The sequence below is a fragment of the Aphelocoma coerulescens genome, chromosome 2, assembly GCF_041296385.1.
Source record: "Aphelocoma coerulescens isolate FSJ_1873_10779 chromosome 2, UR_Acoe_1.0, whole genome shotgun sequence".
In the NCBI taxonomy this organism is placed as follows: Eukaryota; Metazoa; Chordata; class Aves; order Passeriformes; family Corvidae; genus Aphelocoma; species Aphelocoma coerulescens.
In genome coordinates this window covers 151892827-151910301 of record NC_091015.1, presented here as the reverse complement: position 1 = coordinate 151910301, position 17475 = coordinate 151892827, and the positions used below count along the sequence as shown (strand labels likewise).

Genomic DNA, 17475 nt, shown 5'->3' with positions numbered 1-17475 from the left:
GATGAAGAAAGGCATTTAATGCTTCTGCCTTTTCCATATTGTATTTCAACACTACAAGGTTGCTTCATCCATTTACAAATGAACCCACATTGTATATGAACTTCCTTTTGTGACCAATATACCCAAAGAAACTCTTTTGCTTACCAATATGCCTTACCAGTCTTAGCTTTAGCTAGGCTCTCATTGAAAAAGTCTAATTTAGTCACCCAGGGATTTCTAAAATAGTAGATCTAGTTCAGAAAGTTCATTAACCATAAATGATCAGAAGATGAACTATAAATGGTTCCTGTATTCTAAAGATTTTCTCTAAGCATTAGCTTTTCATCACTTGCAGTGTTAGCATACTGACCTAAATGAACCTATCTGTCCATTGAGTGCATCCACAGACAATTATTTTTATGAATGTATTCTGCTTCTGAAATTTTTTGAGATTTTCATGCTATCCTTGAGATTTTTCTTTTTTTGGTAATGTATATCTATATTGTGTACAACAATGAACAACTTCATAGCTCTGTCATGCTTCACTTCTCTTGAGATTTACAAAGCAGATATAGTCTACTCACACTTTTAGGGGGCTTCATCTGGTAAGCAGTTTGGATCAAATATAAGTCAGGAAATCAAACCATCCTTATTTTTCCACACTATTTTTGGTCATTTGTTCCCACAATCTGTTTTTGGACTACTCTGCCAGTTTTCTCTAAACTAATATTTCTCTAAAATAATACCTGCCCACAGTTCAGAGGTTCCCCTAAAACCAGCTTCCATGATCTGATTTTCTCACTCCACAATTTTTTAAATTCTCTTACACACCAGAAGGCTGAGATCAGATCTTTCACATGTTCTCCTACAGTACCTCTGGATATGCAATAGATATAATCAATTTTAGCCTATCGGGAATCTCCCTTTGTCCTATAACATGATGCTTAAATCATTTGGGATTCTGCCAAAGAAAAAGAAAATAAAAAATAAAAACTTAAAACCCTACTGAAATTGCTGCTATGTCACCACACCACACAAACCCTAACCCTAACCCTTGGCCTATCTTTTTTTCAATTTGTCTTAGAGCTAATAATTATTTCCTGGTAATTTGCATGTCCTTTTTGAATCTTCATCGTATTCACCCCATGTGCCTCATGCATCCTCCAGTGGAGGTACATAGAGGGTGTATGTACTCTTCTTGTACTCAAGTTATCAAACTTTTTTTAGAGAAAGACAAATTTCAAACTGAAATCTTGTAGGTCACAGGTTACAGGTATTGGAAAAAAATATATCATCATCAGAAACAAGAAGGATCTCTCCTTTGATCATTGCATGGACCATTCACTTAAGAGCTGGACTCCATGATCCTTGTGGGTACTTTCCTACTCAGAATATTCTATGATTCTGTGATTCTCTGATACTAGACAATTTTGTAAGAATTGCTGGGTTTCCATTTTTAAGAGTGTATAGATAGATAATGACAGAAAAATATTAAAAAAATGTAATCTTGACAATGCTTTTAAGTTCCCAAGAGATTCTTTTCTTAACATTTTCTTGACAAGCTCTCTGTCTTTTTTTAATTGATCTTCCATAGGAACTGATCCCATACTCTTCAATTTTCTTTCTTAGACTGGTACTTTATCATCTGCTTATCTAATTGCCCTTAGTAGGTCTCACTCACACAGCATATGTGTCATAGATTTTGTAAATTATCCAGTCTCATTCTGAGTCCAGTCATATGCTTACAGTCATATACTATTGAATACCAGTTTAATATCAAAACTGATTTGGACAAGTAAAGTGGACTTCATAATGTGAGTGTTATTTATACTTTTGTAGGTGATAGAAATAATTATCATACTTGTACAGTCTTCATAATCATTCAGACCTCTGGGATTTTTGCCCATTACACTTTTTTTACCATGAGTTTAATTCTGTTTGTAAGTGGTGTACTTCCTGCTCAGCATTTCCTCTTTAAATCAGTCCATGGTTAGTTAAAGGAAATATATTTCCATGTTATTTTTCTTCAAGTGTTCCTTTTTTTTTCCTAATAATCAAAGAGGCTCAGATTTTCTCAACATGGCTTTTTGAAGCAGATAGATGATTATAAAAATCTAATCTTGAGAAAGATATTCCTGTCTTCCCAATTGCTACCTTTTGAACTTTCCTAACCATATAGTCCCTGTAGCAGCTGTGCATAATTTTTTACATTAGTGATAGATAATCTTTGTGTTTCACAGTTTTGAAATATCCTCCAACTCTATGATCTGCCTGGTGGCTCTTTTTCCTTAGTCTCATATAGGAGCCTTTTATCCTTACATTGTAAGGGCCTTTACATTATGTTTAATTTTTCTTTTTTTTTTTGTTTTTCACTTTTATATCTCCCTTTCTTTTTTGGTGAATTCTGCAACTATTCTTTATCTCATTCTTTCACAAACATTCTTACACAAGCAGGAACTGTTTTGGAGTAGTTTATAGCGCTGTTATCCACTACCAAATTCTCCTTTTCTGAGATGTCTGTTTAGGTGACTGTATCATCTTTCATGTCCTCATTTCTTATTATCTATGTCTCTGTAAGGCCCAGGTGCTTCCCAGATTCCATCAGCTATTTTTTGCTGACACCATTCCTTTTCAAACATCTAACATTTCTAACTCCCTTAAGTTAATTCGTGTTCTGTTAAGTATCAATCTTCTTTAGTAGCTTTTTCCATCATAGATGCATTTGAATAGATTACCTAACAAAAGTTATCCTTTGGAATGTGTGCTCAGCCTTTTTATTTTTCTCTCTGCCTTTGTGAATTGAAGAATTGCCGGACTAAATGGCCATCTATATGGAAAGAAAAATAGGGCTTCTTCTTTGCAAGCCAAACCCTGCAGAGAAAAATTAATTTTAGTATGTGTTTTAGCAAAAATTAATTTCATACTTTGTGGGATCAAACCCAGATTTGAAGATCCCAGCCAAGTAAATATTGATACTTTGCTTAGAGAGATCTACAAAACATTTTTTTTACAAGTAGATAACATATCACACAAGAAAATGTCGTCTATCTGAGGAGGGTCAGGTAACAACATGGCTTAGAGTGTTATGCAGGAAGGCTGCTATAACAAACTCTTAGGGAGTTACTGCACATTTAATCTTAAAATACCCAGAACACTGTATTCACAGTGTAGCCAAGATCTTGTAAACCATGTGTATTTGTAAAACATTTTACACTTTACAGCTGTGACAGACAAGCTTTTAAACCGAGCAAATTGAAATTATGGAGTGTAAGATACTGGTGTCAGAGAAAGACCTGATGTATTGGCTATTTTCAGCTGTAATCAGGATTTGAAACCATAATGATATTAAAGGAAAAGAATTATCTCAAGAATATACATTTATGTATTGAGTTATTCAACTTTTCCAAATTGGACCCCACTTCTCAGCCCTCCTCCTCCCCCACCCCCCAGTCCTCCTCTCAGAAAAACTTAACAACCAACCAAAAAAAAAACCAAAAAAAGTTTTTCTGGACTTATTTCTTGTTTTGTCCAGTAGTAAGTTTCCAACACCAGATGTCAGCTTCATATGAAAGGGTACAAAATCTTTTCAAGCCAGCATTATAACTTCAGAAATAGTCATAGCTAAGCACCTAGAAATATGTTTTTAGAAATATTTTATTTTCTTCTACTAAATTGAGAAACATATGCCAGTTAAATGAGCAAATCCTTATATTCACCTTGTAACTTTCATTATCTAGTAGTACATGTTACATTCAGTATCTTGTTACTGGCAAGAGTAGAGAGATCACTTCTATGAAGTTAAGATTTCACTGCAAGCTTAATTAAAATCTTAAGCTACTAATCAAAATATAAAACAATGTTATTCTAGTATTTTTACAATAATCCAAATTAATATAGTCCTCCTATTATTAATATTAATAGTTTCTCTTACTAATAAGAGGAAACTCTATTAATATTATATTACTTTTTAAATACAAGAAACATTATTCATATCTATCCCTTTTCTCTGGTATTGTGCTCTCCCTTTCACTGCCCCCCAGTTTTCATGTCAAAACTCCAGATTTCCTCAAGAAGAATCAGAGGTGGGAGATATTCACAGCAAACCATTTCTATCCTGAGGTCTTCACTGGGAGGAATAAAATGTTTATAATAGGGATTTCTTTTTTAGTCTTGTAGTTGACCTTTTGACTTTTCTTTTAGGTGATTCCCTTATATTACTTTCACATGCTTTCCTAGCTTCAATTTACATAAATAACTACTTCTAGTTACACAGTGTCCAGGTTTGTCAAATTTTTAATATATGGATATCTGAAGTTAGGTTATAAATAGTCACTTAACCTCCAAATGACAGTTAAAAGAAGTAAACCAGCTCCAGCCAAAGTAGGCCCAGAGGGGACTGAACGTTATATACAGTTAGGCTAGTACATAGCTTTCAGCCTTTTACTACTGAGAGTAGAAATTTCTGGATTACATGTTTGTATCGTTTGTCAGGACTGTCATATCTAAAGGAATGGAAAAAATTGACTGCTATCTATTTTTTTTAAAACGCTTTTTTTTATGTCATTGTTTGATTTTAGCTTGGGAGCAACAGTACAGTTCTCCTGTGATGAAGATTATGTGCTACAAGGTTCCAAAAGTATCACCTGTCAAAGGATAGCTGAAGTTTTTGCTGCATGGAGTGATCATAGACCTGTGTGTAAAGGTAAACAAATTCTTACGCTCACAGTGATTTTTCCATTTTGCATCTATCCATTGTTTGATAGGGAATCCTATTAAATATTTTGTAAGTACCTGAAATTTTAATCCTAGTGTTCCCAGTTTCTTAGTTAAAAAGGATTTACCTATGCTGTTTTGTTTAACATGAACTTTGTATTTCAGTATACTTGTTTAACTAGGCAGCCTACATTATGAATTTTGCTTCATAAGGAGCTGATGAAAACCTATCACATGCTAAATATTAGGGCTTATCAAGATGGATATCAAAATTGCAGTGATTTCATATAAAATCAGTTGTTCATGAAGTTTCTTCATTACCCATTTTACAAACAGATGAGAAATTCTTGAATTTATAATAGATAAGTAGTGGAGAAGTAAGTCTTCAACTGGTTTTGACTCTGAGCAAATGGATAAAGGGCAAGAAATTCAGTAAGAGAAGAAAAACACAAAGGAATTTTACTGAATATATTTGATATATTAAAATATATTAATATATTATACTAATATAATTATAATAATATATTTGACTAATACAATGGCAAGTAGTATGATGAATAACTGAATCAAGGAATGAAGGTATTAGTGTATAGGTACATATCAGATATTAATACATGTAATGAAAATATTAGTGTGTATAAATACACAGAAATTGTCATAAATACAATGGGTTTTTTCTGTATTTCAGACTTACAGTACTGAAAGCAAGTGTCTGTTAGAAATATTTCAAATTAGTATGAATAACAGAGCTTGGAGGTCAAGGCTTAGATTTCATTCCACTATAGAATGATGTGGTTCCTTTGAGACCTTCACTAGGTGGCTACACCTAGAAAAGGCAGCAAACAGAGCTCATAACTCTTCTGCAGCTGTGCTTTGCATTCCAACTCTGCCCCAAAGGGTGGACTCACATGCTCAGATGGAGCAGCAAATTGTGTAGAACACTCACTGTTTTCCCCCTTCTGACTTACTTCCCACACATAGATACAGGCTGCAAGTAGTCATACAATTTCATATTAAATATATAAAGTCATGCTTGGCATTAGTGTCACTCATGACCTTGTTTCCAGGTGTCTGGTGTGACTTCAAACAAACTCATCACCCTAGTATTGTTTCTCTGAGGGTGGTACAAAAGTGACATTCTTTCTAGAGGCTAATGTGAGGGAAGGAGCAAGCCTTCATCCAGCAGCAGCTGAATCTTCCTGTGTTCAGTATTGATCAAATAAACATGCTCTGTTAAAGCGTAATGCAGCTCTAGGATTATTTCACATAACTAAGTTTAATTTATTTATTCAATTACACAAGATGATCTGTCAGAATACAGTGGAAGAAATAGTTCTTTACCTTTTGCAGTTTATGTGGTGTCATAATAATCACTGGAGAAATAGGATAGGCTCATATTTACTTGAGGTTGCTTGTCAGTTTTACATCTTCATACAGAAAAAGTATACCAATAGAGCATTCAGCAAAGATCTGAATACCAAGGAAAGAACAATAAAAGTGTTAGTGACTTCAACAGACTAGGACTTGAGTGCCTTAAGAGTGTCATTTGCAAGCACATAGGACACAGTTTATATCCTTTGTATTGTGATAGAGATGCAAGCTATGTAAATAAGAATATTTGGTTTATATTTGACATGCTATTGTAAATAACCATACAGACTTTGATTTGAAAATAAATATCCTGTGTAGTCTTTAGAAATAGATAACATTGTTTTGTGCTACTCTAACTTGTACAGGTTTCCTTTAAACTTTTTGGTGCTTCGGCCATTGGTTTAATGGCTTGTACCTTGTTATAGGAGAAAAAAATGCTGACATGCCACACACCAACAAATATGCACCAAAAAAGCACATATGCACAGTGATAAAAGTGATCTTTTTTTTCCCTATTATTTAAATTTGTCTTTCAAGACCTTAATGATGGTGGGATAAGTTAGTCCTTGAAGTATTTAAAAATAAATAGGGCAGTACCTCTTACTGCAGTTGTTCTTTTTTCTCCAAATACTTTAATTTTTTTTTTAAGATTATCAGCTTAGACACAAGAGAAGGTCTATTTAATTTTTTCAGAATAACTAAACATGAATGTTCTATTCTCTTGTAAGAGGTGATTCTATTTTTGTTCAATGGTATTCTTCACATCTTGATTAGAGTAAGTTAGAGATTGGTTTATGAATCTGCTACATGCATTTTCTGTGTGAATTAAAAGGTGAACTTTCTTTTTGCAGTCAAAACTTGTGGATCCAATCTTCAGGGACCTGGAGGCACTTTCACATCACCCAATTTTCCATTTCAGTATGACAGCAATGCTCAATGTGTGTGGGTCATCACAGCTATCAATACTAATAAGGTAAGTTTAATGGTCTGGCTTTGCTTAAAAAAAAAAAAAACAAATCCCACAGCCCAAAAACCCCCCACGATGCCCCCTAAAAAAACCCCTAAACCAACCAAACAAAAGCACATGTAGACCATAACATTTTTCACTAATATGATTTATCTCTACAGTCCAGCTTTTGTACTAGGTGCATTTCAGACATTTTTAAGAAATGTCTGATATCAGATGAGTGTGGACAGGTGATAAAACCTCGTGTTTTCCCTAAGATTGTTTTACTTTTTGTATGCCAAGTAGATGCTATCATGTTTTTATGTGATTCTCTAAATTAATTCCCAGAAGCAACTATCCGATGGTATGAGGCAATGTCATGGGTCCACTAGTATTTTGTTACAACCAGAAGAGCTACTTTGTGTATAAGACTGTTTATATCATGTTTGGCCTTCGACTGTGTGAGAAATCACTGAAGTTCTTGAATTGACTTTCCCTTCATGAGGAACTATCCTGAAGATGTTTATTTTATTGTCTGAACCGCTGTATTAAAATCCCATATACTTTATGCCTACACTTTAAAGCAAAAGTACTGACAGTTCTGATAATGCCAGATGAGTCAAAGTAGAGCAGTAAAGCTAAGTTATGACACCAGTTGTCTTTAATTTCAAGAACTAGACGCCTGGCAGCAATAGCTGTATTCTATTTCCAGGTGTATCATTTTGTCTGAACAGAGTGTAATGGACTTGTTTAGATGTAATAGAACATAAATTAGCTGTGCAGATCAGGAATGTCTTATAAAAGACTATCAACATCTGGGTTTGCTGGTACAGGGATATATTCTACCTCTAATTTCTGTTTTATATTGTCATCTGCATCACACTCCATTAACTAATCAGACAGGTCTAGAAGGCCCACTCCTTTGCACCTGAGTTCATCAGAGGACTCAGTGAAAACCTGACTACATTTCAAAAACCATTTAGCTACACTGATATATTTCTCACTCTAATTTTACAAAGTCCTGTGTGGAAGGCATCCTTATGTTCCACTTTGGTAGAAGAAAAGAGGATATTTATACAACTGATTAGAATTTGATAATAAAGATTATAAATGTGTTTGGGGGGAAGGTTGTCTGTTTGTCTGATCCTTGTTCCAAGGACTGCTAATCCAATTTATCCAATTTATAGATCATAAAAAAAGTATCAAGAGTCCTTGAAAAATGATGCAATCTCTGTTCCACAGATGGGCAGAAAGTTCAAAAGTAATAGTTAAGATCCATTACTCATTCCAAAGAATTTTCATATTTTTATTTCTTTAATTAAAAACTATTTGTGAGCAAGATTAAATCTGTGTACACATCTAGAATTTCTGAAAGTTTTGTCAAAGGTGCCAGCTGATAGAATTTAGTATCTTACTATTTGAGGAAATGAAAGACAGCTACTTCACTTTCAACAGGTTCTATAAATGGTCTGAAAATCTCCACTGAGCAGTTGAATGAATTTAAGAGCCATATGGACATATTTTGCATTATACGGTTTCCTTTCTTAAATGCACCAAGGGCATGTCTACATAACAAAAAAAAAAAACCCAAACAAATAAGATTTTAGACATTCTACCAATGGTAGAAGCAAAACTTTAAGCTCACAAACTGGTCTGTATGCACTGACAAGTCACAGGTGACAGCAGGATTAAGATATTAATAACTTAGAGATTGTTAAGGATTACACTCTGCTGGTAGTATTCATGTCTTAATGATGCCTTCCTCCTTCCTCCTTGCCAGTTCACAAGATGGTGATGCAGTGTTATTTTCAAAACCTCAGAACTTCATTTTTACCCAAAATATTTTTACAAGAATATTCAAAAACTTTATTCCTCAGTATTATTTTCCTTACAAATTTCCAGTTTCTGCATTTAAAGAACTGCAGAAAATTAAATGAAAAAATGCTTTGTCTCTGGTTGTCAGTGTGATTAACAGTTACAGAATGATTGAGGTTGGAACGAACCTCCAGAAATTCTGTAGTTGTACTCCACTGCTCAAGCAGAGTCACCTAGAGGCAGCTGTCCAGACAGTCTTTGAATATCTCAGAAGATGGTGACTCCATAACCTCTCTGGGCTAGTGCTCAGTTACCCCCTCAGGGAAAAATTGTTTCCTGATGTTCAGAAAGAACTTCCTGTGTTTTAGTCTGTGCCCATTGCCTTCAGTCCTGTCACTGGGCACCACTGGATGGTTTAATCTTCTTTACATCCTCCCATCAGGAGTTTATAGATGTTGAGATTCAGTGATCCTCTTCTTCTTTAGGGTAAGCAAGCCCAGCTGTCTCAACCTTGTATGAAAGAAGTTCCAATCCCTTAATCTTCTTAGTGCCCCTTCCCTGGACTCTTTTCAGTAGCTGCATATCTTGCTTGTACTGGGCAAGTGCAGTTGTCTTCCTTTCTCTCAAAATACTTGAAAGAACAAGTTATTCCATATATAAAAATTCCAATTCTAATGAAAGTAAAATTGACCCTCTCTTTAGTCAAAGGTCATGACTGCTATAGGTCAAATAAAATGTCCTTAAGTGTTATTGTACACTGATTTTTTTTTTCCTGAAACTGTAAATACTGCAAAATAGCATATGACCATAACATGAAAACTGTTCTAGTACCTGAATGATAACACCATATAAGCATACACAGTTTTAATACTTGGGGATGGATCAAAACTCATGGGTTTAACCTCTGCTGGTTCAGTAAAATACTCCAGTGTATGCATGCTTCAGTTTGATTTGATTAGTATGTGTGTTTTGAGTTTATTTACAAACTAAGGTTTCAGTAGCAGGGATGGCTGTAGGGGTGACTTCTCTAGGAAGAGATCAGAAGTTGCCTCCGTATCAGACTGAGACAGGTCTAGCTGGCTCCAAAACAGACCCACTACAGGACACAGCTGAGCAAATCAGGCAAGCTCATGGCACCTCTGTGATAACTTATAAGTAAGGGCAAAAACCACTGTACAACAGCAGCTGAAGGAGATGAATGAGAATACCCGAGACAAATAACCCCACAGACACCACAGGGAGAGCAGAAGGAGTGGAAGGTACTCCAGGTGCTGGAGCAGGGATTCCCCTGGAACCTCTGGAGAGTGCCACTGATGCAGGTTGTCCCCTACAGCTCATAGAGGTCCATGGTGGAACAGAGATCCACTTGTGGTCTGTGTAGGACCTGTGTCTGAAGAGGTGGGTGTGCCTGAAGTAAGCTGTGACCCTGTGAAAAACCCAAGGGGAAACAGGTTTCTGGCAGGACCTGTGACCCCATGGGAGGACCATACTGAAAAAGATTTTGAAGAACTGCAGATTGTGGGAGAGATCCATGTTGGAGAAGGGTGTAAAGAACTATTTCCTGTGGGAGGGCTGTGACTCTGGAGCAGGGAAAGAGCACGAGGAGGAAGGAACAGCACAGATGAACTGTTACAAACTGACTGCAGTCCCCATTTCTTGTTCCCCTTTGCCACTTTGGGAGAGAGGAGGGGGCAGAAGAGTCAGGAACAAAAAAGTGAATTTGAGCCCAGGAAGAAAAGTGTTGGGACAGTGGTGGGTTTGGTTTTGTAATTTGTCACTTTCCTACTCTATTTTTAATTGTCAGTAAATAAAATTAATTTCCCCTAAATTGAATTTGTTTTGCTCATGACAGTAATTAGTGAGCAATCTCCCTGTCCTTATCTTGACTCATGGGCTTTTTGTCCCGTTTTCTCATTCTGTCCTGCTGAGGGGTAGTGATAGAGTGATTTGGTGAGCATCTGACAGCCAGCCAAAGTTAAATTACCACACCTTGCATATTCATCTGTCTCCTCATTTATTTAAATACTGTGAAGATATAGTGCAAGAGTGAAAACAATAATTAAAAACAAGTCACTTATTTAAAATTAAGTATGAACTTTTAGATAAGGCCAAAACCAGGAATCCCTATTCATAGTACATTAACATTATACCAGTAATAAGAATGCAAAGAAGTAATGTTAGGTTAAGCAAGTAATTTTATTTCAAAGCATAAGTTGGACACTATTTTCTGAATTTCTGTCATATACCACTGAAATTTCTATACTCTGAGTTAGATTCATCATGGATAGATTGTAGTGCTAGGAGCTATATTATAATAGTTTTAAAATTACCCAGAAAATACTGTTCCTTGTTTGGTATGGGTTGGAATAATTATAACTCTTTGATATTGCAATGAAATGCAGATACACAGGAATTACGGAGTTTTTAAACTAAGGAATAGATAAAAGGTTTACAATGTTATCTGCAACAACATTCAGATCTGTTTATAGTTTTCAGCAAAGGTGTCTAGCATTGATTAGAAGAACCTAAACTTGTTGAGGTTAAAAGCAAATGAGATCGTTTTATGAGTTAGATCAACTTCTTTTTATTATATATTGAGGAGCTTGCATGTATAAAGTCTTTGATTATATCATCAGTGGTTTAATGTGTTTAGTTTTGTTTCATGCTAATGTTGCCTTACTGTTCTGAACACAATACTTCTGGCCTTGCATGACTGCTAGAAGGCATACTAATTGGGAGGAATAATGGGCAAAACAAGTATTAAACCGGTTTATGAAGTAGAACAAGAGTGGAGAATTTGTATCATAATTGAAGTGAAGGGTCCAAGGGTGGATTTTTTGTAATTTGTTCTTTTGTTCTGTGTTATGATGATGTTATTTGTGGATTTGACGTAGGGAACTTTTTCCTTCTTTTTCGTTTAGTTGGGGTTTTTTTTCTTGTTGCTCTAAGTGAAGATTGTATGTTGAATGTAGATTTTAATGATGGTTTGTGCCTTGAAGTCAAAAACCTCATAGATGTATAAATGAAGATTTTCCATTAAGAATTATTTATAATGACTACAACAAATAATGTAATATATTCATTATAACATGGCAATATTTACAATGTTTTATACCATAGCATTGAGGACCACCAGGACTTACTGATCCTGCAAGTTCAGAGCTGCTACTTCTTGCATCTTCTGCAACAAAATAGCTCAGAAATTGAGAATTTTTAAGGGAGAACGTAATAAATGAAAGACCCTGAAAGGCTCTTTAATTCTAGTGTAAATGGCTTTATCCAGGACTGAATCTAGCTAATTTTCTCCCTAATTGATTTCAGAAATAAGTTTGATGACAGCACCATATAGATGAAAGAAATATTTCCCCATTCAGTTGTCTGCTTCCTTAGCTTTGTACTGCATTATAGTTGGTCTCTTGCCTCATACAGTTAATCAGATATACTTTTCATGCCCAAGCCTTGTCGACAGTGGAGTAGGCCCGTAATTAAAAACTTCAAACATGGCCAGAGATGACAATGAGCTTACTATTGAAAAGTAGAATAAAAATTGTTTGTGAAAGGAAGGTCATGTGGATGGAGTAAAAAATAAAACTCATTGATGAAGGTGCACTGAGATATCTGATGTTATCAGTGAGATGACCACATTTCCATTGTTCTTGTGAATGTTTTTTGCATTCTTATTCTTATATCAGGATCTTGTTCTCTGAAGTTGATCTGTTTAAGAGAAAACAGCTAATTTTTTCAATTATTAATATTATGATTAGAATAATTATAATCTCTGATGTACAAAGTTCTGAATGGTGATTCAGTGGAGGAAGAAATGTGGGCAATTGAATACCTAATTTTGCAACAGTGAAATATCTGCGACTGCCTGTATGGCATCACACCAACATGTTTAAACCTCCCTGATGGCTCATACCTTGCTTCGTTGCCCTCTTAGGAGGGGTGGTTGAAATTCTCAGTGAGGATCAGTACCTGCACATGTAAGGCTTCTTCACCAATATATGATGGAAGAAATTCATGGACTGTTTTCCCATTTCTGGATTCTCTTAACATGGTTTCCACATAGTGTTTTATATACACTACTGAAGTGATTGTTGCCACTTATATCCATGGCTAGTCTGGAATCAACTAGAGCTTTTTTGATTAAAAATAGCAAAGCTATAGTTCCAGGGATCTACCTGAAAGAACATTCAAGAAAATCATGCTTTTATGTGGAACTCTGAAGATGCAACAAAATTTAAACTTCTTTACTTGTCCTTAACAGTGATGCATACATTGTTAAATCCTTTGGTCCCTTGAAAATGTTCTTGTGAATATCTGCATAGAAACAAGAACAAGGATTTCTCAGTTTGGACTCCATTTCATTAAATCTCTCACATCTAGTAAGGCAAATGATACCTGAATGTCTTGTGGGATATTGTATAAACTCATCAGTTAGGTTCTGGACCATGATATGCATTGCCAGTAATTTATTCTGATTTTAAGTAATGGGATAATTTTATGTTTCCATTTTGAGTAGCAAATCTTTGTATTTTCAAGATTTAATTCCATCTCCTCCCCAGTGCATTTTTTTGTACTTCTTTTCTCCTAAAAAATTAAAACCTCTTCTCCTTTCATTGTTTTATACAAAAAAAAAAGGAAGGAAGGACTACAAAATGATGAATTTTAAATTATGTCAGGCTAAAATACCAGTGAAATCTGAATTAGGGCTAGAGTTAACCAGAGTTCAAGTCTTATGAATTATACTTGCTGATTTTTTTCTAATCCACAGTGACAGAAACACTGTGGAAAATGTCAGCAGTAGAATGACAGACTTTCTGACAGAACTCAGCCAGATTCACACCACATATCATTCATTACCAAGCATCAAGAAGGAGAAAAATAAGCAAAAGGGTTCCTTAAAAAAAAAAGTCAAGCTGTTTTTTTGGTTTTTTTTCAGAATTGTAAGAAGAAATTAAATATGTGAGCTGGCTGCTAAATTTAGATGGATTAGAAATCTAGGTCCAGGTCTGTTAATTTTATATGACAGGAATTTAAAAAAAATAAATTTTGCACGTATGTTATCTTTCATTTGTCACCATCATGTTCTAAATTTTATATTGAGTGTATTTCAAGCATAAAAGTCTTCTTACTGCTTGCATAAATATAGTCTTTAAAATGCATGCTTTAGAATGTAGGTTTTTGTAAGTTTGACAGTGTTCACATTCTTATACTTTATCTATTACATTTGGAAATAATTTTGAAGTCAAGAATGACACGTCTGAGAGCTGGGAGGTAGCTGATTTTTGATTTTGGCTTTAAGGGTTTTTTAAGTATTATTTTTGCTAGGGTTTTTTAGAGTTTGTAGTTTATTTGTTCATTTGGTTTCTTGGGGTTTTTTGTGGATGTCAGTTATCTGTTAGGAAATCTGTAGTCTGAATTTTGTTGCAGTGGCAGAGCTTACTGAAAATGTTTAACATCTGTTTCCAATTGCTGTAGTCCTTTACTTTTTAAGAAACTGTTGAAATAATTCAAATTATCTGGGAAACTCTTCACATGACATTTTCTGCAAGTCTGGAGAATGATACTGAGGGAATAACTTGCAACTATTACTGAAATAATATTAAATATAGTTCTAATTTAATTACTTTGTATTAAAATAGTCTTTTTTCACTATGTTTTTATATTCCATTTGTCCCTTCCTCATGTCATTAAGTTGCTGTTTTCTTCCTGCAAAAAAATGAATCTTTTAATTTCTGAGGTTTTTTTGCTTTTAGGCCAAGCCAAAAATAAGCAAAACAAATTTGGCAAAGTGCTGAGTATTTACCTTTAATTCTCCACAGCTGTGTTATTTTGTTAACCATGTCAAAACTGTCAGTGGAACATATCCTAAGCTTGCTGTTAAGCCTAAATTCAGTTGCCATCCATATTTAATCAGGTTAACAGTATGAATCTCACGCAGGCAGGGTGCGTCAGCATGAATTCAAAACCTCATTTTATGAAGTTTCTTTTGGTCAGGCTGTTGGAACAAACCACACTGTACTTCTTTTTGCAAGCAAATGTCTGAAACTTGGCTTTTCCTAAGCCTAGTGTGAAGCTGTACTGTGGGTGTTGCAATCAGTGACGTGATTAGAAAGTATGAGCATACTTAAGCTCACTCTAAACTATATATTTTAACCATAATTTTGTTCTCCATTCATGCAGATTAAAACAGTTACTGTTGTATTTATCAATAATAGATAATGCATTTTTATCTTATATGAAACTAGAAAATGTAAGTATATTTCAGTTCTGTTCATAATACAACAAACTTCTTTGTAATGTAAGCTACACTAGTCTTCCATATTGTTAATGTACATTTTGATCCAGTTAAAATATCTGAGTTACATATATACTATAGTTAAAAAAATCTTAGAAATATATGTGGACAGAGGGGAGATTCTCTCAGCAGAATAAGAGTATAGAAGGGAATCCAGCTATTCCTATAATAGGAAGTTAACAGGTTTGGCTGCGAGGGAACAGAATAAACTTTTGAATAAGAAAATTTGGAGTCAGGAGGTATGTGCAGTTGTAGAGCGATAAATGGCTTGTCGTTCCATCCCAAAATTTTGCTATAGGTCTTCATTACGAAAGGAGGACAGGTTCATTATCTTAATTATTGTAAATTTTTTTCCTGCCATGTCTGTGACTATAGGACTGATGTTTCACATTCTGAAAATATGATCTACCCATAGCGAATGGTTGAGATTGTGGTTACTGCAATAGCTGAAACAAAAGCAATTATTTCTCTTTGAGCCATTAGCAATATTAGATTCAAGCTGTTGCCTGCATTTCAGCTATTAATTCCACCTTTTGATAGAACTTTTGATAAAATTAAATGTTAAATTTGAGTTTTAGTTCTGTTTGGCTTTCTATAAGTTCCTAAATTGGGTCTCAGTTATGTCTCCCACCAATTTTGAATGCAAACATTTTCTCTTATTTTGCTTATCATGAATATACACACCGAAACTAGAACTTTGAAAAAGATGTATGCCTATGAATAAGAGACTTTGATACGAAATTTCCAGTGCTTGCACTGTGAGCATTTGAGATGCTTCAGTCTTTTTTGTTTGATGATGTTTTGGCACAGAGACTTGTCACTTTTCTCCATGGTTGAGTTCACTTGGTTGCTCTTGCGAGTGATCTTTACAGGATATTTTTCTGCTCAATATATATCTTTTTTTTTGTGAAACTAGACTGGGAAGTAGAGCTAATAGTAGTTTGTTTGTTTGTTTCCCTGTTTTCTGTGAAGGGATTCCTTCAAAGGCTCATGGTACCATTCTATGGTGTGTTAATCTCGGCTGCCCAATGCCCGGTTTAGCGGGGGGGGTCCCGAGCGCGGGGGGAGCCAGCCAGAGTAAAGACACAAACACCGATACGATTTGAGCATCATTCTCCACTTTATTGTTTACTTTCACTAACTTATATCTACTTTGCAAAGATTCACGCCCTATTCCCACGAGATGGCCTCTAAACAGCAGGGGAGCCGATCAGTGTATAACTTTGCCAAGGATTTTCAAGGCTGCCTGCTGCCAGGTGTCTTCCAGGCCTGCCTGCAGCCTGAGGCCAGTTCAGGGGTTCTTCCTCAGCAACCCTGGGTTGGCCAGACTGTCCTGGGGTATCATATGCCCCTGTTCCACAAGGAATACCTCTACACATCCCCCGTTTTCTTTTTGGGCAACCCAGGCCTGGTTGATGATCTTTCGCAGCCCCGCTTTAATGCAAGAAAAAATACACCCAAATACTATTAAGCCTAATATAACCACAAATAGCAATCAGCAGCCTTCTACTACCAAGTTATGCAGCCATCCGGTGATACCCAGACCCTTAAGCCAATCTCCAATAGGGTCGTCTGTCTCCCGAAGGTTGTGCAGGCCCCTCTGGAGGTCAGAGAGGTGCTTATGAATTGAGACAGAGTGGTCAGAAAGATTCATACAGCACATATCCTGGAAATCTTCACAGCCGTGGCCATGGGCTAATAGTAGAAAATCAATGGCTGCCCTATTTTGTAATACTGCATGCCTAATACTAGTAACATCTGCACTTAGCTTGTCAAGCATCTGGGAAGTTATGTTTAGCTCATCCCTCGGAAGTCTTGTGGTTTAAAATATGGGACCCCGATTAAACAGGTGCGAAATGGGTCCCCTGGCATGGCCAGGCTCAGACACATGGAGTCTTGCCCCGTTAAATCAGCTAGGGTGACCCACATGTTTTGTCTCTTTTGGATTGCTGTCAACATTGCGCGGGACCCGGTTAGGATGCTTACGAGAAGCAAACCTCTCAGAATGTTTGCAGGCCCAGAGCTGCTTGGTCGCTTCCCAGCTCTTGGGGGCCACCACATGCTGCCGCGGGACACAAACCTGTGTGCTATACTCTCACCCTAACACTGCCACGCTCCGTACTGCCTTCACTCGATCTAAATGGGCGGACAGCCGATTGAAGATGTCCGCCAATGCCCTTGTCTCAAGCCAGTCAAAACAATTCCCCACTCTACCTCTACGTCTGGTGCTATACCCAAGAATTTATGCAACTCCCTTTCTTGATTCTGCCTTTGATCACAGTCCGCACAAGGCGGGCACATATACCACCCACTTTCTAATGTTAGCTCCCAGAGCAGGAACTGTGAAGGG

General features: G+C 36.0%; 1 protein-coding gene across 3 annotated transcripts in view; it reads left to right on the top strand.

Moving 5' to 3' along the window:
- The window catches only part of CSMD3 (CUB and Sushi multiple domains 3), a 613476-nt gene that overhangs the window by 269810 nt on the left and 326191 nt on the right, over positions 1 to 17475 (top strand). For all 3 annotated transcript variants that reach the window (XM_069006042.1, XM_069006041.1, XM_069006040.1), the window contains 2 exons: positions 4557 to 4681; positions 6915 to 7036. In XM_069006042.1, the coding sequence (XP_068862143.1) occupies positions 4557 to 4681; positions 6915 to 7036 (247 nt within the window). The remainder of the gene's footprint in view (positions 1 to 4556; positions 4682 to 6914; positions 7037 to 17475) is intronic.